General features: G+C 49.3%; 2 protein-coding genes across 4 annotated transcripts in view; one reads left to right on the top strand and one right to left on the bottom strand.

The window, feature by feature from the left end:
- Positions 1-81: 81 nt before the first annotated feature.
- On the bottom strand, positions 82-21605 carry ECSIT (ECSIT signaling integrator). Of its 3 annotated transcripts, none has more exons than XM_048488260.1 (9): positions 21337-21605; positions 21078-21136; positions 19808-20036; positions 18863-19280; positions 14681-14904; positions 9029-9086; positions 2697-2845; positions 1117-1222; positions 82-578 (listed from the first exon to the last, which is right to left on the bottom strand). In XM_048488260.1, the coding sequence occupies exons 3-9, from the start codon at positions 19934-19936 to the stop codon at positions 358-360; spliced, it is 1305 nt and encodes a 434-aa protein (XP_048344217.1). In that variant the 5' UTR covers positions 19937-20036; positions 21078-21136; positions 21337-21605; the 3' UTR covers positions 82-357. The 3 variants fall into 3 exon arrangements, with proteins under 3 accessions (XP_048344217.1, XP_048344219.1, XP_048344218.1); XM_048488262.1 differs by having other exon boundaries at positions 19811-20036; positions 21337-21603; XM_048488261.1 differs by lacking the exon at positions 21337-21605 and having other exon boundaries at positions 21078-21326.
- LOC125428345 (TLC domain-containing protein 4-B-like) overlaps positions 21422-21791 on the top strand; it is a 48648-nt gene continuing 48278 nt past the window's right edge. Inside the window, exon 1 of the mRNA XM_048488265.1 lies at positions 21422-21766. The gene's annotated coding sequence lies outside the window, so the exon portion shown is untranslated. The remainder of the gene's footprint in view (positions 21767-21791) is intronic.

The raw sequence follows: 21791 nt of genomic DNA, 5'->3' as shown, positions 1-21791 counted from the left end.
ACACCCCTACAGACTTGCCTTTCAAGTATGGAAGACTGCTGGAGCCTCTTAGACAAAAAAAACCCTCCAGAGATGCAAGGATTAAAGCACTCTACGACGTCCTTTGATTTTATTTGCAACCTGCTCAAAAGCCGATCAGCTTCAACAACTTTCCTTTCCAACCCGCCGGCCCATCCACACTCAAAACGTCGCAGGTGAAAAGGCAGGTCGCTGGCTGGCACTTGAGCTGAGAGCTCCCACCCTTGCAAGCCAAAGCTGCTGAAAACTGCTTAAAAAGGGGTCGACAGCAACACCTAGAGGCTACAACATGCAGCTTAAATGGCCCTGATCATAGCCTGAGAAGTAATCTGCAGGGGTTCAGGACTCTTGGCTTGCGCTCCGAGGTTGCGCCGTCTCCTCTTCACTGTTCTCAGAGTCAGGTCTGGCCTGCAGCTCCCGAGGTCCTGGCGTGAGGCGGAACACGACTGGCGTCCGACTCAAAACTGGGTTCGTTTCCTGGAGACCCACAATCCACTTGGCCAAGGTGGCCTGGTCTCCTGCCCCCGCCATACACATGGCAAACACAGGGCCCTCTTCAACTGCAAGGGAAGCAGAGAGGTCAGCGGCATTTCGAAGGAAAACAGACTGAAGCGAGGATTTTGTGCACAGACTGAGCAGGTACAGCGGTGGCCATCCGGATCAGCAGAGAGAACTAGGCCACTGACCCTCCCAAACACCTGCCCCCCCGAAAGTAAAGGATTTCCGCAAGAACTTTCTGCCTCATGCGACATCTGTCGTGCAGGATTTGGACACCAAGATTTAACTTTCTTGAAACCACACAGCACTTTCAGCCTTCCCAGACCGAGAGTCAGACAATGTCTACAGAGGAGTGATGAAAGAGAGGCACTTTTCATATCAAACACAGCCCCCCCCCCTCAGTTTATGACCCCCAACCAAATCCATGTTCCAAGGCAAGGCTGGGGGCCGTCCACCACCCCAGCAACACCAGCAGCCCCCGATCGTGCTGGTTTTCTCTTGGAACCATTTAATCCTCCTGGAATAGCTCAGATGACTAACGGTTATCACCTTTGCTGGCTAATTCAAAAAAAACCTTCAATGGCAGATAAGGAAAGCTACCTTCATCTATGTCAAATTCCTCATCGTCCCAAGGCCCCCGTTCCAGATCAAAGTCCAGCTGCATGGGGTAGAAGAAATTCCTTTCTGGGTCAATCACTTCTTCTTCCTATGGAAAAGGGGAGAAGAAGAGGAGAAGAGATATGACAACTTCATTAGCCAGCAAGGCATCCTACTTACACAGCAGACAAGTTTCTGTGTTTCATGTTGCGACCCACACAGCCAGGATTCTGTTAGGCCCCCTACTTTCCATGCATGAATGTCCCTGGCTGCATGTGCTCCACTTCTCGGCTCTCCACTTAAGAGAGCCAGCGTGGTGTAGCAGTTAAGATGCACTCTAATCTGGAGAACCGGGTGTGATTCCTTGCTCGGCCACTTGAGCTGTGGAATTATCTGGGGAACTAGATTAGCTTGTGCACTCCAGCACATGCCAGCTGGGTGACCTTGGGCTCGTCACAGTTCTTCGGAGCGCTCTCAGCCCCACCCACCTCACAGGGTGTTTGTTGTGCGGAGAGGAAGGGAAAGGAGATTGTCAGCCCCTTCGAGTCTCCTTACAGGAAATCCAAACTCTTATCTTCTTCCCTTAGAAACTGTGCCAAGCAGTAAGCAGAAATGCATATAAATCTGTATTAAATTTATCATATAATATTCTTGGTTTCTGAAGGTACCTTCAGTATACCATCAGTTTGGTTTCTCCAAGAATGGAAGAACCGTCTACTGAAACACTTGACCCTGTGAACTGTGGACTGATCTGAACGACAGGGTTCAAGTTTAAATTAAAATGGAAAAATTTCCACTTAACCGTGGGTTTCTATCCCTGGTGGATCCAGGGTAGACAGCCTTAGATATCCAGACAAACACCTTCCCTGGTATACAGGAAAGGTCTTCAGGCTTGCAATGATACCAAAGAAAGTGTCTCTCTCTTTGGCCAGTGCTTGGAACCGGGAAAAGGCTCTCTACAAACTCACCCTGTTAGAGGCAGGATGGCAGGCTGCACCCATTTCATGCGAGGCTAGTGTGGGCAGCAGATCTTGCGACAGTTGTTATTTTGCCCTCCCATAAACGTTGGAGACCCACCCAGTGGCGTAGTTGAGGAAAACTGCACCGGGACTCTGCGTTTTCCGCCACCCCCCTCATGGGGGGGAGGGGGCGGAATCCATACTAGGCTGCTAGACAGCATCCATACTAGGCTGCTAGACTGTAATACAACCAATGAAGTCCCAAAACATACTCAAAAGACTTACCGTAATTCACAGTGAGCTTACTGTCTTTATATAGTGTCTTGTGTGGGACATCTTTTGGGATTCCTTAATAAACATTAGTATGTTTCTACGCACATTTATTCGTATGCTGTTAAGACTATGATGGTTTTGTGACATAGGAATTTTCTACCCATTTGTATGTAGTTTTATTGCACTTTCATATATTGCCGTACTTTAATATACTGTTGCAATGTCTAAGCTTTGGGGTTGTTCTTTCAGCAGCCAAGGAGGTGGTGGTTCTTTTTCCTTTTGTGCCAGTATGGGGCAGTGCGTGGCCAGGGGGCCAGCCCCCCTCCACACAAGAGGCATGAGGACATTTACCTGCTCTTCAGGGGGTAACCGCTCTGCCCTGAGCACATAGTAATAGACACACGCATTCTTGAGCCACAAGCGGAAAGGGCCTTCAACAAAAATAGGCCTGTCTGGAGTGTGGCGAGCCAGAAGAGACTGCTGGTCGGGGCTCTGGATTCCTGAGTGGGAGAGAAAAAATGGAAGAATTTGCCTCCACAGTCATTGTCGACTGAAGCCTTAAACAGGGCATGGGTTCATGGAAGAAAGGAGGATGGGAAATGAGAGCCCTTTGGGGGTTGGGCGGTATATAAGCCTAAAATAAATAGATAGATAGATGGATGATAGATAGATAGATAGATAGATAGATAGATAGATAGATAGATAGATAGATAGATAGATAGATAGATAGATAGATAGATAGATAGATAGATAGATAGATAGATAGATAGATAGATAGATAGATAGATAGATAGATGATAGATAGAGAGATAGAGAGATAGAGAGATAGAGAGATAGAGAGATAGAGGCTCATTCCGCACACGCAAAATAATGCACTTTCAAGCTGCTTTCACAACTGTTTTTGCCATTCCGCACAGCTTCAAAGAGCCCTGAAAGCAGCTTGAAAGTGCATTATTCTGCGTGTGCGGAATGAGCCAGAGAGAGAGAGAGAGAGAGAAATGTCCCTGGCAACACACTGCCTCTGCCTGGCATCCACAGGTTCCACTTTGCTTAAATGAGAGCCTCTGCCACTTGTTTTTTGGTTTTGGCTTTCATGTTTGGCAGCCTTGTGTGTGTTCTGCAGGTGTTCTGTGAGGGGGCAGCAGTGATGTAGTGGTTAAGAGCAGGTGCACTCTAATCTGGGGAACCAGGTTTGATTCCCCGCTCTGCCGCTTGAGCTGGGGAGGCTTATCTGGGGAACTAGATTAGCCTGTGCACCAACACATGTCAGCTGGGTGACCTTGAGCTAGTCACAGCTCTTCAGAGCTCTCTCAGCCCCACCCACCTCACAGGGTGTTTGTTGTGGGGGGGGGAAGGATATTGTAAGCCCCGTTGAGCCTCCTTACAGGAGATTTAAGTGGGGGTATACATCCAAACTCTTCCTCTTCTTTCGGGGAGGCAGTGCTGAAAAGGAAGAGAAGAACACGGCCAGGGTTCTCACAGGCCAGAGCGCAGCACTTTGGAGCCTTGGTCCCTGCCAGTATTTCCCCAAACCCAGGGCCTTTCACCTCTCCCCTTAGAATATTTTATTAACAGCTTAGCTGCTGCAAAAATACTTCCCAATTGATACACAGCAGTTTCCAGTGCATGAAGCAAACCTGGCTGTGTTGATTTATTCCTAGTTCTGGGAGAAAAGAGGGTGTGGGATTAAAAATTGTTTCCCAGCCATGAAGGTAGCCTATGCTGCAATAGTTTGTTTCCCAAGGATACTTAAGGAAAGAAATAAATTCACTACTTCCCTCTGTGCAGGCTTGCCCATTACCTAGATTCTGACCCCACCAAGCTGTCTCCCCACTCCTGAACTTGTTCTACTGGACCCTGCATGCCAAGTGGCTTGTCTGATTATTTTGGGCTCACAGAATCATTAAGTTGGAAGAGAAGAAGAAGAGTTTGGATTTATATCCCCCCTTTTTCTCCTGTAGAAGACTCAAAGGGGCTTACAATCTCCTTGCCCTTCCCCCCTCACAACAAACACCCTGTGAGGTAGGTGAGGCTGAGAGAGCTCCGAGAAGCTGTGACTAGCCCAAGGTCACCCAGCTGGCGTGTGTGGGAGTGCACAGGCTAATCTGAATTCCCCAGATAAGCTTCCACAGCTCAAGCGGCAGAGCGGGAAATCAAACCCGGTTCCTCCAGATTAGAGTGCACCTGCTCTTAACCACTACGCCACTGCTGCTCCAGAGCCAGCCAATCCAACCCCCTGCCATGCAGCATGGCACAATTAAAGCACTCCTGACAGCTGGCCATCCAGACTCTGCTTGAAAACCTCCCTCTTCAACGTGACATCCCTTCAAATATTTAAACATGGCTATCATGTCACCCGTTCACCTTCTCTTCTCTTCTAGCTCCCTAAGCCGCTCCTCATAGCATAGGGCATGGAATTCACACCTTTTACCATTTTAGTCACCCTCCTATGGACCCATTCCAGCTTGTCAATGTCTTTCTTGAATTGTGGTGCCCAGAACTGGACACAGTATTCCAGGTGAGGTCTGGCCAATGCAGAACAGAGTGGTACTATTATGTCCCTCAATCTAGACACTCTACTCCTATTGATACAGCCCAGAATTGCATTGGCCTTCTTGACTGCTGCATCGCGTTGCTGACTTATGTTCAGATCCCTTTCACGTGTACTGTTGTCAAGCCAAGCATCACCCATCCTGTATCTGTGCATTTCATTTTTTTCTGTTGAAATTCACTTAGTTTTGGCCCAGCTCTCTCATCTGACCAGGTCATTTTGAATTCTGACTGGGGAATTCCTGGGGAATTAGCTACCCCTCCTATTTTGGTGTCATCTGCAAATTTGATTAGCATGCCCTCTATTCCATCATCCAAGCCATTGATAAAAATACTGAATAGCACTGGGGCCAGGACAGAACCCTGCGGCACCCCACGAGTCACTTCTCTCCAGGATGAAGATGAGTGATTGGTGAGAACCCTTTTGGATCGGTCAGCCAACCAATTACAAATCCATCCAACAGCAGAATTGTGTAGCCCACATTTTACTAGCTTGCTGGCAAGAATATCAAGGGGGATTTTCTCAAAGGCTTGACGGAAATCAAGGTCGGCTACATTCACAGTATTCCCTTCATGTACCAAGTTTGTTACCCTATCAAAAAATGAGATAAGATTAGTTTGGCATGACTTGTTTTTGAGAAAGACATGGTGACTTTTAGTGATCATGGCATGTCCTTCTAAGTGCTTACAAACTGTTTAATATTCTGCTCTAGAATCTTTCCTGGTATTGGTGTCATGCTGACTGGGCGGTAGACGTTTGGGTTCTCTTTTCCCCGCTTTTTGAAGGTGGGGACAACATTAGCTCTCCTCCAGTCTGCTGGGACTTCTCCTGTTCTCCAGCGGTTCTGAGATCTTTTAACACCCTTGGGTGTATTTCATCAGGCCCTGGAGATCTGAATTCATTTTAAGTAGCCCCGTGTTCCTGTACTACCTCTTTATTTATTCTGTGCTTAATTTCCCCTACTGCATCTTCTGTGGTGATTCTCCCTGGTTTAGCACTGTTTTCCTCAACCAAGGAGAATTAGAACAGAAGATGCAATTGGTGAAATTCAACACATGACTGGGCTGAGGCTTAGTGATAGGGCCTCTGCTTGGCAGGCAGAAGGTGCCAGGTTCAATCCCCAGCACCCCCAGTTAAAAGGATCAGGTGGTAGGTGATGTGAAAGACCTCAGTCTGAGAACCAGACAGTCCCTGCCAGTCAGCATAGAACAGGGGTCTGCCAATTGGCCATGCTGGCAGGGGCTGATGGGATTTGTAGTTCATGAACATCCGGAGAGCCGCAGGTTGCAGACCCCTGGCATAGAAGACTGACTTTGGAAGAACGAGGGTCTGATTCAGGGAACAGAGTTACAGGTTCCACTTGGATGTCTCAAATCCAACCCGTCTACAAGAGAAAGAGTTTGCTTCCCCTCCTCACAGGTTCCAGAGATTCCTCTCAGCCCCACCCACCTCACAGGGTGTTTGTTGTGAGGGGGGAAGGGCAAGGAGCAGCAGTGGCGTAGGAGCTTGTGTATCTAATCTGGAGGAACCGGGTTTGATTCCCCGCTCTGCCACCTGAGCTGTGGGGGCTTATCTGGGGAATTCAGATTAGCCTGTACACTCCCACACATGCCAGCTGGGTGACCTTGGGCTAGTCACAGCTTCTCGGAGCTCTCTCAGCCCCACCCACCTCACAGGGTGTTTGTTGTGAGGGGGGAAGGGCAAGGAGATTGTAAGCCCCTTTGAGTCTCCTGCAGGAGAGAAAGGGGGGATATAAATCCAAACTCTTCTTCTTCCCCCCCCACACCCACCCCACCCCGCAACACAGGTGCAAAGCCTCAGCTGAGGCTGGCTGATCTCTCTCTTTTGTTCCCCATATTTGGTCTCCCAGAAGGACACCGCAAAGGTTTTTTCCTCTTTCTCCACGCTCTGACCTTGACTATACCAGTCTCCACCTAACCCCCTGCTGCCAAAACAGTGCCCGTGTCCCTTTTCCCCCTGAGCATGTGAACCCCTGCCTCAAATCCAAGCACTGGCTTCATGTCTATTTTGGGACCCAGCTCCCGTTCATCCTCCTTAGCCCTCCAGGGCCTCTTGCCCCCTGCATCTCTCTGCTCCTCTGGCTGCCCATCTGAAGCATCCCTGTCACCTCAAACCACCCCGCCATTCCCCTTTGCTGCCTCTTTTCTTTGGGTGTGCCCTGCAGAATAGCATGAGGCCGGCTCATTTGCTGTGGCGCAGCAGCAGTTGGCGTAGTGGTTAAGAGAAGGGGCATTCTAATCTGGAAGAACCGGGTTTGATTCCCAGCTCTGCCGCCTGAGCTGTGGAGGCTTATCTGGGGAATTCAGATTAGCCTGTACACTCCCACACACGCCAGCTGGGTGACCTTGGGCTAGTCACAGCTTCTCGGAGCTCTCTCAGCCCCACCCACCTCACAGGGTGTTTGTTGTGAGGGGGGAAGGGCAAGGAGATTGTAAGCCCCTTTGAGTCTCCTTGCAGGAGAGAAGGGCGGGGATATAATCCAAATAAATCCAAACTCCCCCCTCCTCCCCAGTCCCTCCTAAAACCCACCTTTTGGCACAACCCTTCCCATGCTTTCCCTAAGCACCCCGACCCAATCAAGCCGACTTGGAAATACCCGTATTCTTCCCCCATTCATCCTTCCCATGATAAACAAGAAGAAGAAGAAGAGTTTGGGTTTATATCCTCCCTTTCTCTCCTGCAGGAGACTCAAAGGGGCTGACAATCTCCTTGCCCTTCCCCCCTCACAACAAACACCCTGTGAGGTGGGTGGGGCTGAGAGAGCTCCAAGAAGCTGTGACTAGCCCAAGGTCACCCAGCTGGCGTGTGTGGGAGTGCACAGGCTAATCAGAATTCCCCAGATAAGCCTCCACAGCTCAGGCGGCAGAGCTGGGAATCAAACCTGGTTCCTCCAGATTAAATACACGAGCTCTTAACCTCCTACGCCACTGCTGCTCCTGCGTTCTGGAAACACCAGGCACGTTGAGTGCATTCGATACACCCATCTGATTATCACTGAGAGCCAGCGTGGTGTTTCAGATGAGGATCTGGGAGAGCCAGGTTCTAATCCCCACTCTGCCAGAGAAGCTTGCAGGAGACCTTGGGCCAGTCGCATAGCCTCAAGCCTAACCTACCATACAGGGTCGTTGTGAGAATAAAATGGAAGAGAACAATGTCAGCCACTTTTGGGCTCCGTAGGGGAGGAGTCAAACATTTCCACTTTGCCTGCCTGATCATGTCCACTTGTTTTGTCTCCTTGTTGACTCAAATGCAAAATATCTGACATCATTAAGAGTCTTCCATGACACTTAACCCACAGAAGCAATTCCTAAAAACAGAACAAGCAATATGGAAGAAGCCTTTGATCCTCCTCTAAGCTGATTTGGGGGGTGCCAGAGGAGGAGGAGCAGGTTGGATTTATATCCCACTTTTCTCTCCTGCAAGATGGGAGCAGCAGTGGCGTAGGAGGTTAAGAGCTCGTGAATCTAATCTGGAGGAACCGGGTTTGATTCCCCGCTCTGCCGCCTGAGCTGTGGAGGCTTATCTGGGGAATTCAGATTAGCCTGTACACTCCCACACACGCCAGCTGGGTGACCTTGGGCTAGTCACAGCTTCTCGGAGCTCTCCCAGCCCCACCTACCTCACAGGGTGTTTGTTGTGAGGGGGGAAGGGAAAGGAGATTGTAAGCCCCTTTGAGTCTCCTGCAGGAGAGAAAGGGGGGATATAAATCCAAACTCTTCTTCTTCTTCTTACAAGCTCATTTCCCTTCCTCTCCCCACACCTTGTGAGGTAGGTGGGGCTGAGAGAGTTCAGAGAGAACTGTGACTAGCCCAAGGTCGCCCAGTAGGAATGCAGGAGTGCGGAAACACATCCAGTTCACTAGATAAGCCTCCGCCACTCAGGTGGAGGAGCTGGGGAATCAAACCCGGTTCTCCAGATTAGAATCCACCCACTCTTAACCACTACACCACGCTAAAGACCCATTCTGTCTGTCCGCTGAACTCTGGCTGCTTGCCTTTTCACACTGCTGCTCCTGACCTCTTTGGAGAGATCTCCAAGTCGAGCACTCCTTTTGGTCCCTGAACCCAGGACTTCTAACCCCCAAATCAAGAAAGTCCACAGGAGTACGTACCTATGATATGCGGGTGGTCGATCGTTTTCCCAGAGTCCAAGACCTCGACATGGGGCAGCTGTAAAGATGAATACAGACACAGTTAGAGTACAAGGAAATGCCACTACCAGCAGAATCTGAAGCAGAACACTAGAATCTGAAGCCTAAACTTCAAGAATTCATAATTGCAGCGGGAAGGTTGAAGGCTCTAGAATTACATAAACCCACTGGGGAGAAAAGCCAGTTCCAACAGCTCCTGTATTTCCACCCATGAACCAAATAACTGGAAACTGGGAATAGGTTTCACTGCTTAATGATCAGATGGCCAAACTATCCTAGGTAAAAACTCTAAAGACTTAATTTGGAGAGGGTGGGGGGACACAATTGGAGGTCCCGTCACAGAACACCTGCAGAACACACACGCAGCTGTCAAACATGAAGCCACCTTCACATAGGACAGTGGTGGCAAACCTATGGCACGGGTGCCAGAGGTGGCACTCGGAGCCCTGTCTATGGGCACGCGCAGAGTTCGTCATGTGGGGGGAAAATCCCCCCCCACACACACACACATCTAGGCTGGCCTGGGCTGCTGGGCTTGATTATTAGCATTAAACCTAAGACCTAGTTTTGGGGAAGCAGTGTAGATAACCCTGTTAAGCGCTGTTAAACCCCACTGATTTTCATGTGAAGAACTAAAGCGTGATCCTTTACCTGGGAGTAAGCTCGGTTGCTGGCAATGGGGCATGCTTCTGAGTAAACCCTGCTAGGGTTGTGATTCACCCGTTAGAAGCGTTGCACGGTTGCTTCAAAGCAAAGCCACCGACTACCACCAAGCTTACTCCCGAGTAACGCATGCCTCGGAGCCAACCGTTTTTTCTAAACTAAAACCTCAGTATTCAGGTTAAATTGCCGTGTTGGCACTTTGCGATAAATAAGTGGGTTCTGGGTTGTAATTTGGGCACTCGGTCTCAAAAAGGTTCACCATCACTGACATAGGAAGTGCAATCCAGAGAAAGTTAAGCAGGCTTAGAGCAAGTACACATCATGCTTCAATCTGAAGATGACTTGTCTGGAAGCAGTGGCGTAGCTACCATGGGACAGGGGAGTGCTCATCACACCGGGCGCATGCCTGGGGGGGCAGCAAAACTGTATTTTTGATATTTTTAGTGTTTATACTTTGTCAGCCAGCAGGGGATGCGGTTTTTAGGATAGCAGCACCAAAACTTCAAGATATCATCCAGCGACATTTCTGCTGATACCAGCCAGGTTTGGTGAAGTTTGGTTTGGGGGGTCCAAAGTTATGGACCCCCAAAGGGGGTGCCCCCATCTCCCATTGTTTCCAGTGGGAGCTAATAGTAGATGGGGCTACCCTTTTGAGGGTCCATAACTTTGGACCCCCTTAACCAAACTTCACCAAACCTGGGAGATATCATCAGGAGATTTTGCACTGGGCTCCATTTCCCCTAGCTACACCTCTGCCTGGAAGAAAGCTCTGTGGAATGTAATGGGATGTGCAAAAGACTGAACTGTTCAGGCTCACTACGTCCCAAGGGATGCCAGCACACCCACTTTCCTCTGAACTGCAGTCAGAGCCTGAGTCCTCAAAGTGTATGAGCCTCAGAAGAGCCTCAGAAGAGCCCTGCTGGATCAGACCAGCGAAGGCCCATCTGGTCCAGCATCCCATCTCACACAGTGGCCAACCAGTTCCTCTGAAGGGCCGACAATAGGACACAGGCCAAGGTCTTCTCCTACTAAAAAATAACGAAGAGGCCTGCTGGATCAGACCAGTGAGGGCCCATCTAATCTGCATCCTGCCTCAGAGCCAGCGTGGTGTAGTGGTGAAGAGCAGGTGCACTCTAATCTGGAGAACTGGGTTTGATTCCCCACTCTGCCACTTGACCTGTGGAAGCTTATCTGGTGAACCAGATTGGCTTGTGCACTCCAACAGCTGGGTGACCTTGGGAGCTCTCTCAGTCACACACCTCTCACAGGATGTTTGTTGTGAGTGGGGAAGGGAAAGGAGTTTGTAAGTGGAGCAGCAGTGGCGTAGGAGGTTAAGAGCTCATGTATCTAATCTGGAGGAACCGGGTTTGATTCCCAGCTCTGCCACCTGAGTGGAGGCTTATCTGGGGAATTCAGATTAGCCTGTACACTCCCACACACGCCAGCTGGGTGACCTTGGGCTAGTCACAGCTTCTCGGAGCTCTCTCAGCCCCACCTACCTCACAGGGTGTTTGTTGTGAGGGGGGAAGGGCAAGGAGATTGTCAGCCCCTTTGAGTCTCCTGCAGAAGAGAAAGGGGGGATATAAATCCAAACTCTTCTTCTTCCTCTTCTAAGAACCTTTGAGTCTCCTTACAAGGGAGAAGGAGGGGGGGATATAAATCCAACTCTTCTTCTTCTTATATAATGGCCAACTAGTTCCTCTGGAAGGCCAACAACAGGGCAGAGAGGCTGAGGCCTTCCTCTAAGACAGTGGTGGCGAACCTTTGGCACTCCAGATGTTATGGACTACAATTCCCATCAGCCCCTGAAAGCATGGCCAATTGACCATGCTGGCAGGGGCTGATGGGAATTGTAGTCAATAACATCTGGAGTGCCAAAGGTTCACCACCACGGCTCTAAGAAGAATGAACGAACAGCCCTGCTGGATCAAATCAGTGAAGGTCCACCCAGCCCAGAACTCTGTCTCACACAGTAGCCAACTAGTTATTTTGGAGAGCCACCCACCGGCTTTCCCCTGATAAAAACCTAAGAAGAGCCCTAGAATCAAAGAATCATAGAGTTGGAAGAGACCCCAAGGGCCATCAAGTCCAACTCCCTGCCATGAAGGAACACACGATCAAACCACCCTTGACAGATGGCCATCCAGTCTGCTTAAAAACCTCCAAAGGCGACTCCACCACCCTGCAAGGCAGGAAGTTCTTCCAAATGTTTAGATGTAATGTCTTTTTTTTGTAGTTCTTTTCCTGGTCTCTGGAGCTTGCTCCATGTTCAGCATGACAGCCCTTCAAATATCGAAACATGGCTATCATGTCACCGCTTAACCTTCTCCTCTCCGGACTAAACATCCCCAGGTCCCTAAGCCGCTCCTCTTGGGCATGGAATCCAGACCTTTTACCGGTTTGGTTGCCCTCCTCTGGGCCCGTTCCTGCTTGTCAATATCCTTCCTGAACTGTAGAGCCAAGAACTGGACATAGTACTCCAGGTGAGGTCAATGCAGAATATAGTGGTACCATGACGTTCCTCAATCTAGACACTATATCCCTTTTAATGCAGCCCAGAATTGCATTGGCTTTCTTGGCTGCTGCATCACTCTGCTGGCTCCTGTTCAACATGTTGGCTACTAAGACTCCCAGATCCCTTTCAAGTGTACTGTTGTCAAGCCAGGTGACCCCCATCCTATATCTGAGCCTTTCCTTTCATTCTTTTTTGCCTGAGTGTAGAACCTTACCTATGTCCCTGTTGAAATTCGTTTTGTTAGTTTGGGCCCAGAATTCTAATCTGTCCAGGTCACTTTGAATTCTGACTCTGTCCTCTGGGGTATTAGCTACCCCTCCTAATTTGGGGTCATCTGCAGATTTGATTAGCATGCCCTCTATTCCATCATCCAAGCCACTGATAAAAATATTGAATAGCACTGGGCCCAGGGCAGAACCCTGCAGCACCCCACTAGTAACTTCATTCTCTGCTGGATCAGACCAGCCAGGGTCCCTCGAGTCCAGCATCTTGTCTCACACAGTAGCCAACCAGTTTCTCTGGAGCACTGGTGTCAAACTCGTGCCCCTCCAGATGTTACAGACTACAGTTCCCATCATCCCCTGCCAGCATCATGCTGGCAGGGGATGATGGGAACTGTAGTCCGTAACATCTGGAGGGCGCGAGTTTGACACCTGTGCTCTGGAGGGTCAGTAACAGGGCACAGAGGCCAAGGCCTTCCCCTTGAGAGAGAAAAAAAAGAACCCTGCCACTGAGTGATGTCATGACAGTTAGATCATGGTGATCATATCCTATCCAGCAGAGGTATGAGTCAGCAAGAAAGGAATGATCTGACAGCTAACAAACCAGTTCCAACCAGTTTCAAGTGACCTTTACAATGACTGGTGGAACCATGTATATAAGCAACTGTATTGTACTGTGTCTGTGTTCCTTAGGGAAACAAGTGCATGGCGAAGCACTTTGTTGGACTGCTTAACATTCCTGCTTATTCTACGTTGTATATAGTTTCTTGTACATAGAGCAACTCAATGGTAAAAGCCTTCTTTTGAATGAAACAGCTGTGTGGAGTTTTTCTTCATGAAGGTGAGGGTTTGCTGTACAAGACCACTTGTTCTACTCTGAGTAGCACCGCTCAATTCTGCTATCAAGTGACACCACAGTAGTTAGGCATAGTTAGATCTGTTTTAGGTTCAGTTTAGTGATATGACGCTGTATTTTTTAGATTAGTCACTAGACTAATCTAAACACGGCTGTAGATTGGTTGGGGGTTAGTCTTAAGTCACTGTGTTCTCTGTCGTCTTAGGCTACAGAAGGGGAAAGTTGCCATCGATGCTTATTATGTCTACGTATGTTGATTATTTATGCTGCTATGATTATTGTTGCGTTATAGTTTATGATGTTATGACTATTAAGGCTCTTGTTGTTTATTGAGGCTATGTTTATTGATGTTTTGTTGCTGGACGTTGCGATGACTGATGTTTGATATTATGCTGCCGCTGTTCGCCGCCCTGAGCCCTTCTGGGGAGGGCGGTGTACAAATTGAACAATACAATACAATTTCAAGGCAGGGAGAAATGCTGAACTGTGGTACGCAGCCCAAGGATGACACATGAAACAGCAGCAAGACAACATGGGGCAGCAATGCTTCATACAGGTGTTGGTGGGAAAGGCATGAGGTTTGCCATCGTCTGCCTCTGTGTAGCAACCTGGCCTTTGTCTTCATTCAAGCATTGACCGGGGCCGACACACTTAAGCAGTGGCGCAGTGGTTAAAGAGCAGGTGCATTCTAATCTGGAGGAACCGGGTTTGATTCCCCGCTCTGCCGCCTGAGCTGTGGAGGCTTATCTGGGGAATTCAGATTAGCCTGTACACTCCCACACACGCCAGCTGGGTGACCTTGGGCTCATCACAGTTCTTCTGAGATCTCTTAGCCCCACCTACCTCACAGGGTGTTTGTTGTGAAGGGGGGAGAGGAGGGAAAGGAGATTGTAAGACCTTTGGAGTCTCCTACAGTAGAGAAAGGGGGATATAAATCCAAACTCCTCCTCTTCTTTTTAACTCCTGAGATCTGATGAAATCTGGTCAGCATGGGCCCCCCAAGCCAGGGTTTTACACAGACACTTTTCAGGAATAGTATCTAACTGCTGAAAGTATCTGGCACTGCCAAGAGAGACAGAAACGTGGATTCTTTTTCTAAAAAAACCCTTTCCCAAAATCATACTGAGCTTTTTAATATTAGTAATGGGTGCACATATCATAAAAACCTTGATATTTTTTTTTGTTCATTTTTATGGATGTGGAAGCTTGGGCACAGGACTCTAGGCACCCTTCACTCAAGGCGACAACAGCGCTGCCTGGAGCGGGTGTACCCGAAAGCAAACTCATCACGCCCACAAAGCGACGCTGCCGTACATCAATTTCATGACGAACGTATTGCGGCTGTTGTCTCACCTTACCTGGTAGGCCGTAATTCTGGCATCCAAGTCAGCTGCAATCCTCCGAAGGCTCAACCGGGCAAGATCGACGGGGTCCTGGGGCAGAGGGTCTGGGACGGGGTGTGGGTTGATGTGCTTGAACTTCGGAAACCAGTACAGGAGCCGCTGGTATTTCCTCACAGGGTGGCTCTTCTTCCCAAAGATTTGGAACAACAAGAACAAAGTCTCTTTGTTGGGCATGACACCTTCAAGGCAAGACAAAGAACAAACCTCTCAGGAGTGGACAAACTGCGGTGTGTGCAGATCTCCAGAGCAAGTTCTGTTAGCTAGGGCTGGCAGCTTTAGTGAGCCGGCTTTTCGGTTTAAGGCCAAACCTAACAAGTAAAGCCAAGCGAGAACCAGTGTAGTATAACGGACAGGGTGCCGGACAAGGACCTGGGAGATCCAGGTTTGAATCCCTGCTCTGCCATGGGTGGCCTTGGCCCAGTCACATGCTCTTAACCTAACCTACCTCACAGGGTTGTTGTGAAGATAAAGTAGAGGAAAGAATAAGAAGTTTGGATTTATGTACTCCCTTTCTCTTCTATGAGGAGACTCAAAGGGGTGACTGTAAGAAGACTGAAAGGGGCTTACAAGCTCCTTTCCCTTCACCTCCTCCCACAACAAACACCCGGTGAGGTGGGTGGTGCCTAGAGAGGTCCGAAGAACTGTGACTAGCCCAAGGTCACCCAGCTGGCAAGTGTTGGAGTACACAAGTTAATCTGTTGTGTTGGAGTGCACAAGTTAATCTGTTGTGTTGGAGTGCACAAGATAAGCCTCCACAGCTCAAGTAGCAGAGCGGGGAATCAAACCCGGTTCCCCAGATTAGAGTGCACCTGCTCTTAACCGTTATACCACTGTTGCTCACTGAAATAAGCAAACAAACATTAAGGGCACATATTTTACAAAAAAAAAAGCTGCCTTTGTTTTTAAGTGCTGCTGTTAAGGAAAGAAAACCAAAATATTAAAGATGGTTTCTTTTTTACTCCTGTTCCTCATATTGTTCCTACACCAAAAACTTGTTAAGCTCTTCCCCACCTCATTCCACAACTCTGTCTGTAAGCCCATCCAGAGCAAAGGACAATAACCTAAAGAGAACAAAAATGCCTCGTTTGTTAAGCGACAACAGACTCGTACACCACCGTTAGGAGGCTTAACTGTGATTAAAACATATGGAGTGTTTTTAGCATTCAAAGTCACTCCCTGGGAATGGAGGAGGCCAGTTTCTCCTTACTGAAAAGGTACACATCGTGCCTGTCCTGCTTCGGACAGAAAAGGGATGTCATGTTGGGGAGGGAGCAAGCGTGTTTTCTGAAGCTTCAGAGACCAGGACCAGGAGTGATGGGTCCAAGGTGAAGGAAAAGAGATTACACCTAAACATCAGGAAAAACTTCCTGAGAGTGGAATGTGCTCCCTCGGAGGGTGGTGGAGTCTCCTTCTTTGGGGTTTTTTTAAGAGACACTCGATGGCTGTCTGTCAGGAGTGCTTTGAGGGTGTGTTCCTGCATTGCAGGGGGTTGGACGATGGCCCTTGGGGTCTCTTCCAACTCTATGAGTCTATGAAAAGAAAGGATGCCAGAGACTAGCAAGCCACAGCCAAATGCTGAGGAGTTGGTTGCAAAGTACAAACATAACGGAACATACCTAGACAAGAGAACTTTTACTGATTCCACTTGAAAAATACTGTGCTATGTTACACAGAATTCTTCAGTAATAGAGAATTCCATATAACTCACTAGTGCTCTACGTGAGCAGAAGTTAACACAGTTTTTAAAAGTGCGTTACCTGTTCAAGGCACTTGAAGCTGCCTTAAATCGGATTGGACCCTCAGTCCTTCAAAGTCAGTATTGTCTACTTAGAACTAGCAGCCGTTCTCCAGAGCAGCAGTGGCGTAGTGGTTAAGACCAGGTGCACTCTAATCTGGGGAACCAGGTTTGATTCCCCACTTTGCTGCTTGAGCTGTGGAGGCTTATCTGGTGAACCAGATTAGCTTGTGCACTCCAACACATGCCAGCTGGGTGACCTTGGGCTAGTCACAATTCTTTGGAATTCTCTAAACCCCACCCACCTCACAGGGTGTTTGGGGTGGGGGACCTGTAACCCTTACAGGAAAGAAAGTGGGGGATATAAATCCAAATTCCTCCTCCTACTCCTTCATCCAGGGCCTCAGCCAGAGGTCTTTCCCATCTCCTACGGCCTGTTTTGTTTTTAATCTGGAGATGCCAGGAATCGAACCTGGGACATTCTGCATGCCAGGCAGAGGCTCTTCCGCTGAACGATAACTCATCCTCCTCAAACACACACGAAGCAACCTTAGACCCTTGGCCCACCGAATCAGTACTGTCTACTCAAGACTGGCAGCAGCTCTCCAGGGCCTCAGGTGGAGGTCCTTCACATTACCTACTGCGAGATCTGTCATGCCCTAGACACCCTCCTTTATTTAAGCCTCAGTTACACCTGTAGATAGAATGGGCTTAATTGTTTCTGTACAGTATTCTGTGGGAAGGAACCTTAGTTAGACCCTGTCCCTTTAAGAAGCCCTCTATAGGCAAAAGCACTTGACTATAGTAGTTTTATTAGTTAGCAGCAGTCCCTGTTTTACAGTTTGTTTTAGTTTCAGGTGTCTGGAAGGCTGGTGACAGCAATATCCCAGACGTCTAAGATGTTGCATATAAGGTGTTAGAGCATAAGCAAGTTTCACCAGGATTGCAAGAAAAAACAGAGTGCAGTTAGAGGACAAGAAGCAGAGCTGACTTTCTTGGAAGCAAGCAAGGAAGAGTTGGTGTCTGCAAGTTCTTCAAACCCATCTCCAATCATTTCCAGTGTCGCAAGTATTCTCTATTAGTTAGATTTCATGGGAGGAGTCAGAGTTCTAAAATTTCAATATTATTAAACCATTTTTGAACTGTTACTAATTTGTCTGCGGGTTTCACATTCTGTTCTGGCCAAGTACAAGGCATCTGATATTAGATTGCTTGGGGAACAGAACAAAATCCTTCCCACTGGAGATGCCAGACGTTGAACCTGGGACCTTGTGCATGACAATTAGAAGCTACATCATTGAGCCACAGCCAGAGGGGGGAGCTATCAGGGGCACGGGGGGGGGGGGATTTAGGTTTGTTTGTGGTTTTTTGAATTTTTAAGGTTTTTTTTAGTTTTTGGTCTGCAGAGGGTGCAGTTTTTAGGTTAGCTAGCAGCACCAAAATTTCAGGGATGTTTGGGGGGGACTCTCCTGATGATACCACCCAAGTTAGGTGAGGTTTGGTTCAGGGGGTCCAAAGTTATGGACTCCCAAAGGTGGAGCCCCATCCCCCATTGTTTCCAATGGGAGATAATAGGAGATGGGGGCTACACCTTTGAGGGTTCATAACTTTGGACCCCCTGAACCAAACTCCACTAAACCTGGGTGGTATCATCAGGAGAGTCTCCTAAAGATACCCTGAAATTTTGGTGCTGCTAGCTTAACAATTGCACCCCTGACAGCAGACATCCCCCCCCAATTCCCCCAGACTCTCCTTTTAAATCCATCCCCTTTGGCATGGATTTGAAGGGATAATCTGAGGTCCCCAGTTTAAACATTGAAAGTGATGCTGTTTCAGGGTGGGGGATAATCCACCCCCAAACAGCATCACTTTCAATGTTGTTTAAACTGGGGACCCCAGATTCTCCCTTTAAGGTGGATTTAAAAGGAGAATCTGGGCTCCCTAGTTTAAGCATCATTGAAAGTGATGCTGTTTGGGGGTGAATTCCAGCATCACTGCAGCATTTGGAGGCGGGGGCGCAAAACTCAGATTTTGCACCGGGCTCCATTTTCCCTAGCTACACCTCTGGCCGCAGCCGCTCCCCATCCTGCATTGCTTGTATCTGGTGTTCTTAGAGCCGTGGTGGCGAACCTTTGGCACTCCAGATGTTATGGACTACAATTCCCATCAGCTCCTTCCAGCATGGCCAATTGGCCATGCTTTCAGGGGCTGATGGGAATTGTAGTCCATAACATCTGGAGTGCCAAAGGTTCGCCACCACTGTCTTAGAGCTTTAAACCTACTGCAGAATTCCTAATACCTGGGAATCTTACTCACGCTGCTGCTCAAAGAACAGCCTGATCAGAGATAGGCTTAGAACATGGGCTCTCTCACCCCCTCTTGTTTGCTTCTTTGCCACCTACCATAACTCTCCATTTGCTCAAGCACTTCGACTCCACATTCCTGCTGACGGGGATAGTGGTTGTATATTCTCTGAATGAAGTTTTGAGGCACAAACACTTCCTTGGGAAAGATGTCCAGTATTTTGTTGTAGACAGCGATGTCTCTCTCCACGCCAAACTCCTTCATCTTCTTCAGAGCTGCGTAGATGAACTCCACATGGCCCCGGCGGCGGATGTCCCGTTTGCAGAAGACGTCCAGTGCTTGCAGAAAGGTGGCCTTGGTCTTTGCCCCTCTCTCCAAGAGATCTTCAACAGTCACCAAGGACTGGCTGGTAGTTTCTTTGTCATGGTCCTTGTCATCCTTGGCAAAACGGGTGATTTTGGAAGTGCTAAATACTGCGCTCGCTTGGAAGCTCCTCACAGGAACAAACCTGGAATTCTAAGAAAGACACAGACAAGAGAACATACTGGCAGGAAAGACAAGAGAGCAACAGGGCTGAGTATACTCTACAGAGAAGCAAAATCCATTCAGAAAAATTGGTCCAGAATTCTGGGGAATCTGAATTCTGGGACTGATTAATTATTTGGTTTTCTATACCGCCCTATCCCCGGGGGGGCTCTGGGCAGTGTACAGCATAAAATTCCACCACAATACAACCAGACAAGGGAGCAAAAGCTTACAGGTAAACAATTTACAAAGTACACAGGCTCCATCAATTTTAAAAACGATTACTAACATCCCTTTTAAAACAGCGGTTGTTACAATAAAAAGGTGTCCAACAAAAAACAATATTTAAATCCACCCCAAGAGGAGGGGAACAGCGGGTCCCATTGAAATGAAGGGAACCCTGATGTAGAAGGAGCAGAAGGGGGCACTACACTCAGCGGCTGGTCTCTCCAAAGGCCCAGTAAATTAATGTTAACAGCAGCCTCTGAGTGCCACAGGAGAGCTGTTTAAACACTCACTACCTGAATAAAGGGCTGTCCTTGTAGTTGCAGAAGGTTCTGTTTAGAAATCGTCTGTTGCAACAGAATGCCTCTTCCAGAGAAAAGTTCCCATGCTGGCATTAGCAATAACACCCGCACTCTACTCATGGCTGGCCAGTTGCCCTTCTTTCCAACAGCAGAGATCAGACAGCATCCGTGGCCGTCCTGAAGATGAAGTCACGCACAGCAGCCAATCCTGTGATAAAGGCTGACAAGGAGCAAAGACGTTAGGGACACAACAGTTGCTGGAACTTGTTACAGACTCTGTGCAACCTTCATTCATGCCCTTTCTCTCATGCAGTTCTCATCACAACCGCCTACCAGCGTTCGGGGTGCATGCATCATGCTTTGCCCACACCTCTCTGAGCATGTCCCGAAGAATGTGTGGACCCACACTGCAACCTGAACTTTTTAAAAAATCGTATTATTTACAGGCTGCCCTTCTCACTAAGACCCAAAGCAGATTACTCAAGAGTGACGCAAACACAACAAACAGGATGGGACAACCAATACTCAAAGCAATAACATTTGGATTGCAAACATCTGAAAAACAGAGTTGAAACAGCGCTGAAGCCATTAACCTGATATGTTCAACAGTGCAGGAATTACACAGTAGGGTCACATATACAGCAACAGACAGCATGGACTGTATGCAGGACTACAAACCACAAGTCCCTATTCTTTTAGCATTTCATTACAATAAAGCTTTAATTACTTGTATTAAAAAAACTCTGTTCTGGATTGCACTGTAAATCTGACCGTCTTCAGGAACCTTTTCTTCTAATCTGGGGAACCGGATTTGATTCCCTGCTCCGCCACTTGAGCTGTGGAGGTTTATCTGGTGAACCAGGTTAGCTTGTGCACACCAACACATGCCAGGTGGGTGACTTTGGGCTAGTCACAGTTCTTCGGAGCTCTCTCAGCAACACCCACCTCACAGGGTGCTTGTCATGGGGGGTAGGTGGGGAGAAAATTGTAAACTCCTTTGAGTCTCCTCACAGGAGAGAAAGGAGGGGGAATATAAATCGAAATCCAAACTCTTCCCTCTTGAAATACTTTTGCATTTCCTTCTCCTCCGCACCTCCCACCCCGAAAAGGCCTCCTCCGCACTCACACTCACCCAATAACGGAAGCCTATGGAAATATCAGCAACCAAACCCGTTTGCCCTCCCCACGCTGCCAGGTGACCTTGGGTCGGATTGTTTCACCTGACCTACCGCAGGGCTTCGGATTGCTTCACCTGACCTACCTCGCAGGGCTGTTTCCAGGATGAAGGGGACGGGAAACCAGGGCCGCTCTCATCAGCTCCTGCGGGGAGGGGGTTAAGGCAGGTTAGTGTTGGGGAGGGGGGAGCTGCAAAGCGCATCGCGGTCTCTTCGCACGGAAGCCGGAGCCCCCCACCCCCCGACCCACACGTCTCTCCCCCGCCCCGCCTCCAGCAAGAGTTGCAACCCGCTTCCCGAAGCAGCATTAGCAGCCGCCGCCGCCGCGCCCGCCCGCACACGCACTCTCCGGACAGAAGCTTGGGCGCAGCCATCTTGGATTTCCCCGGTGACGCACTCCTCTGGGCGCCCAATTGGAAGCGAGGGGCGGGGCTTCCCCCCCCCCCCCCAGGAGCCGCGGCTGGTCATGCTGCCACCTCGGCGGGAGAAGCCCTCGCAGTGGCTCGTGGAAAGCGGCGGCTGAGCCCAGCTCCGGGCAGGCAGGCAGGCAGGCAGGCGGCGGCGGGCGCCAAAGGGCCCCCAACACCCTCAAGGCCAGCGGGGCCGCCCAACCCCCCCCCCCCCCCCCCCGAAACCCCCCCCCCCCCCCCGGGGGGCAAACCCCGCCCCGCCGCCCCCCCCCCCCCCCCGCCAGGCTGCAGACGACCGCACTGCAGGACCCCCCCGGAGGGGCCACGATGCTCTGGCGGCTGCGGGACTGGAAATGACCGGCCAGGTAGGGCCCCTCCAGCCCAGCCCTC

Source organism: Sphaerodactylus townsendi, linkage group LG03 (genome assembly GCF_021028975.2).
Source record: "Sphaerodactylus townsendi isolate TG3544 linkage group LG03, MPM_Stown_v2.3, whole genome shotgun sequence".
NCBI classification, from domain to species: Eukaryota; Metazoa; Chordata; class Lepidosauria; order Squamata; family Sphaerodactylidae; genus Sphaerodactylus; species Sphaerodactylus townsendi.
The sequence above is the reverse complement of the archived record's forward strand: the minus strand, read 5'-3'. Positions and strand labels throughout refer to the sequence as shown.

Bases quoted from the DNA above. Each gene is read 5' to 3' on its own strand.
- ECSIT (XM_048488260.1), bottom strand. From the start codon at position 19,936: ATGAGTAGAGTGCGGGTGTTATTGCTAATGCCAGCATGGGAACTTTTC. The intron at 9,087-14,680 runs GTAAGGTGAGAC...TCATCTTTACAG, and splicing joins CCAGAATTACGGCCTACCAG to CTGCCCCATGTCGAGGTCTT. The intron at 1,223-2,696 runs GTAAATGTCCTC...CCTTTTCCATAG, and splicing joins GGTTACCCCCTGAAGAGCAG to GAAGAAGAAGTGATTGACCC.